Raw genomic sequence first — 4178 nt, forward strand, 5'->3', positions numbered from 1 at the left:
ACATGAAATTAGGTAGCTTAATTATGATCATTCTTAGTTGTTTGACTCCTAAGGATGTTTAAGAGTTTAGAAATTCATTCTTCTAGACATAAGAGAAGTCAATTTAAAATTAACTTTAATGTGTGTAAAAGACTCGTGTTGTGTCTGCCTGGCAGAGCTTTCCATCCAGAATTGCTTCATGATTGATTGTCCTACTCTGTATTGTGCATAATTCATAAATAAACCTGATTGAGTGATTTTACCTGACCAGTGCTTGGTAAGTATTTTTTTCCACAACAATGGACAAAAACATTAAAGGCTCTCAAGTAAAAGGCGTGGCGGTTTTAGCTAATGTTGGACCCATGAGCAACATGCTAACATTAGCATATTAGCCTGTAAAAACTTTTATGCGTCATCTTTTCAAAGAAAAATTAACCTGTAACCGTATATGCGAGTAGTAAGGGCAAACATGGCACATGAAAATATACTGAAGACGAATAACTCACCTTTAATAAAGAAGCTCTGTTTCTTCCAATGGAAGCTGCCCGTACTTTACTGCGCATGCGCACCGCTGAGCTGACGCATTCACTCCAGTGACAAAAATAGTCAAATCCAGTTTACTCAAAATAACGTAGTCTTGTACTTTTCTCAGGCCAAACATGTACATTGCTCACATTACTTGAGTTGAATAAACAATTTAGTGAGACTTGAGTAAAGCATACAAACCTAATTTAAGTAAGAATAGGTATTGCCTTTTAGAGTGTTCTCAGTGCACTTGATTTTAAATAGCTATAATCAAACTTTTCTGATCAGCTTGACGAGCTGATCAGAAACCATCAGGATCAGGTGTACTGCAACACACCTGATTCTGACATAAAGAATCCCATCCGAAGAACCGAGGATCAAAAAACAATGGTCTAACCTAGTGCCGCCTAAATCCAGTTCTTATGTCCTGCTACTTTTAGATGCGCCTCTTCTCCAACACACCTGATTCAAATGAACTGCTTCTTAGGCCTCTGCAGAGCTGAATGACGCGTTGCTCAGGGATTAGTAGCTCTGTTTAACTCTGGGTTAGACTGCAAGGACTCTGTAAACCCAAAAGAGGAGCAGAAGGTGGATTTTTTTTAATCTTTTTTCATGGATTTGAACTGCCTGGAACAAGCAAACCTGAATGCAAAAGAATGTAACCCTCATAAGGTGATTTTATGATTGATTTATTTATTTATTGACATTTCTTATAATGAATAGACAAAATCTGAATTTGTGTGTCAGTATAAACAAAATCTGCATAACTTGAAGGAAGACCAGACAGAATCATGTTGAACCTTAGGTTTCCAAAATGTTCTACAGTGTTGGCTACTTATACTTTCCATGTATAACCGAAATGCCTTTTGATTATGTCAACCCCACTGGAGGGAATGAGTGACACAGAAAAGGACGGATAGATAAGCTCATGGAAAGTTTCACGAAGTGATCAGGTCCTTTACCTGACAAATCACTGTGGTAGAAGTGATGACAAAAGCAGTTTTTCCTAAAGAGCCAACAGTTTTCTGGAAATGTGAGGTCAGAGATGACTAATTAAATGGATTTTTTTTAAAAGTTAGAAATAAACATTAGAATGTACAGTAATAAATTATAAAGCTACCACGGCTATACATTTCTCATTCTCTGTTGCTTAATTTACTTCATTCTTATTTTTATTTCTGAACTCAGTCCCTAAACATGACAACGGCAAAATATCATTTAAGAAACTTTCGGTCTTGGTGTGTCACCACTAGACTGGAAGTGATCCCTTTTGAGTGCCTTTTTAGAAACACTCCTATTGATTATACATTTTCTAATGTGTGTATTTGAGAAATCGTCTTTTTTTTCATGTCAACACACTGAATGTTTTCCAGTGATCTTGTATATTTAATAGATCATTGTAAATATTACTGTATGATGGCAGCATTGTCTGTTTAGAATGTTGAGTTTTTCTGAAAAACTGAGATTTTTTAATCATCTTGAACATTATCTAAAAAACAACATGTATATATATTTATCTTTTTCAGAAACTAATTGGTTCCCCAACTGAGAAAACCCAAAATGCTGGTAAGGACTCACTGTTGTGTTTCAACAGTGTTTAAATGATTGGAAATAGATCTTTAATATTAAATATGATTACATAAGCCTTTCATATCCTGTGTTTTCAAAATGTGCTCTGTTGTGAAATGTGAGTTTTTGTTGTTGTTTTTTCTTTACATAACTGAATGGGTTGTGAAATTGCTACAATTCCAGATAACATTGGAATAGAGTCCGACCCTCACTGGACAGAGTTCTCTTATCCTTTTCCTATGCATTTAGACTACATGCCACAAGATAAATGGATGATGGAGGATCCGGAGGTGAGAACGGACACCATAAGAAAATTTGTTCAAATAATTTCAAATTAGAACAGAATCTAATGTTTGATTCCAGTTAGAGACCAAGAAAACTTTGAAAATAGACTGATCCATGAAACTGCCTGTTGACAGTATTGTCACTTTACAAAAAAAATAAACTTTTTGAAATGAAATCCTTAAACTGTGTAAAAAAAAAAAAAAAAATCTTCTTTTTAGAATTTTCAAGGCAACTTGTTGCATTCAAGCTACACAGTAGAGGGCGCTGTTGCTCAGGTATTCATGTTTTTATTTGCAGCAACAAGTACGTCGTCATTTCACCTCCCGCTGACGCATATATATTCAACTATGTTTCTGTCAGAAACATTCAAATCTCTCCGTGGGATTGTTGTGTCTTGACAACCATCAGGAAATGGCAGACAGAGATGTCAGCATGTCGTTCCCTCCGAACAGCGCTGACCTGCAGGTCCCTTCGCCAGTCAGAACCGCTGCTGGTCCTGAGTTATGCAGCTTCATGGCTGACGCATGCGCTCCCTTTGGTTCTGCAAGCAGTGTACACAGCTATCCATGTTGCTCTGACCACTGTCCAGTCAGTGCTGCAGCACACTTACACCTCCTGGGAGAGTCCATGTCTCTCATTGGCAGCCATCTTGAAGAGACTAATGTAGGTAGATCAAAATATATATATATATATATATATATATATATTTTTTTTTTTTTTTGTAAAGAAATGCAGTGTTTTGTAGAGGTTTTTCCACATGTTATGTTAAAACCACAAACTGGTTTTAACATAAAAACCAGTTGTGTTCAATTTGGAAACTAAAACAAGAGTTTCAAAATGTTCAGCGAAGTAAAAAAAATGTTGCGTGCTCATGTTTGTTTTTTAAAAGCAGTGTGCAATTAATTTAAGTAATTTTAATAAACTATTTTTCTTTTAGATACCAGTGGATTAATCCAGTCTTTCTAAAAAAGACTTTGAAGAGCCAGAGTTTGGCAGACAATAAAACACGTCTCCACATTTTCGTGACTGAACTTTTTTTTTTTTTCTTTTTTCCTAAGTACGAAAAACTGAAGTGGAATAGCTAGTGCATTGCTCCAACATATTCATGCCCTGCAGGAGTCACATCAGGCTCTGTGTGTCTCTGCAGAAACGCGTGTGCATGTCTGGCAGCCTCTCTCTGTTCTTGGACTCTTTGCTGTGTGCTCTGGCTCCTCTGATGTGCCTCACAACACAGATACCTGAGCTGACCAGCTGCACAGAGCACACATTGGTGAGCAGGGCTGCAAGCTCACACCTTTACATGAACATGCTTTACACCGTGCAGGAAAATTTTATTACAAATTGAGGGGACATTTCTAACCCGTTTTTCTCTTTCAGGCCTCCACTCTGGAAAACGTTGCTTATGTGATGCCTGGGCTTTAGAGATGAAGGTGGAAGACTCAGTCGATTCTTCACCAAGATGATCCATGGACAAATATGTAAAAAATTATTATTTTTATTTTGAAATGTGTTAATGTAGTCATTTAAGTTTAGTATCAACATTTATTGCATTGTTTTTGTTGTGTGATTAAACGACTTGTCTGGGCATGAAGTGGTGTAGGTGTTTTTCATTTCACAAGGAGATCCTGTTTCACTGGGAAAAGGATGTGACATCATGGTTCAGGTTTAACATGCTTTCAGTGCTTGGAAATTAACCCATCATATTCTTATGATTAAAATTAATTTATTTAATCTTTGTGGATAATGTGTAAAATAAAATGTTATCCAAACAAAATGCTAATTATCTGACACATAATTGGCATCTTTAAAAGTGGTCGAGG

The 4178-nt window shown here is 36.5% G+C and overlaps 1 protein-coding gene across 5 annotated transcripts; it reads left to right on the forward strand.

The window, feature by feature from the left end:
* The first annotated feature begins 669 nt into the window (after nucleotides 1–669).
* Nucleotides 670–3953, forward strand: hmgxb4b (HMG box domain containing 4b). Of its 5 annotated transcripts, none has more exons than XM_081609587.1 (7): nucleotides 670–1176; nucleotides 2031–2070; nucleotides 2257–2363; nucleotides 2577–2633; nucleotides 2719–3021; nucleotides 3506–3628; nucleotides 3736–3953. In XM_081609587.1, the coding sequence occupies exons 1-7, from the start codon at nucleotides 1117–1119 to the stop codon at nucleotides 3778–3780; spliced, it is 735 nt and encodes a 244-aa protein (XP_081465713.1). In that variant the 5' UTR covers nucleotides 670–1116; the 3' UTR covers nucleotides 3781–3953. The 5 variants fall into 5 exon arrangements, with proteins under 5 accessions (XP_081465713.1, XP_081465717.1, XP_008413670.1 ...); XM_081609591.1 differs by having other exon boundaries at nucleotides 672–1176; nucleotides 2767–3021; XM_008415448.3 differs by lacking the exon at nucleotides 2577–2633 and having other exon boundaries at nucleotides 674–1176.
* Nucleotides 3954–4178: the final 225 nt, after the last annotated feature.

The sequence above is a fragment of the Poecilia reticulata genome, chromosome 1 (genome assembly GCF_904066995.2).
Source record: "Poecilia reticulata chromosome 1, P_reticulata-male-v2, whole genome shotgun sequence".
Lineage (NCBI taxonomy): Eukaryota > Metazoa > Chordata > Actinopteri > Cyprinodontiformes > Poeciliidae > Poecilia > Poecilia reticulata.

Coding starts and splice junctions, on each gene's coding strand:
- hmgxb4b (XM_081609587.1), top strand. CDS start 1,117: ATGGATTTGAACTGCCTGGAACAAGCAAACCTGAATGCAAAAGAATGT. Junction 1,177..2,030: donor AAGAATGTAACCCTCATAAG/GTGATTTTATGA, acceptor TATCTTTTTCAG/AAACTAATTGGTTCCCCAAC. Junction 3,629..3,735: donor GCTGCACAGAGCACACATTG/GTGAGCAGGGCT, acceptor TTTCTCTTTCAG/GCCTCCACTCTGGAAAACGT.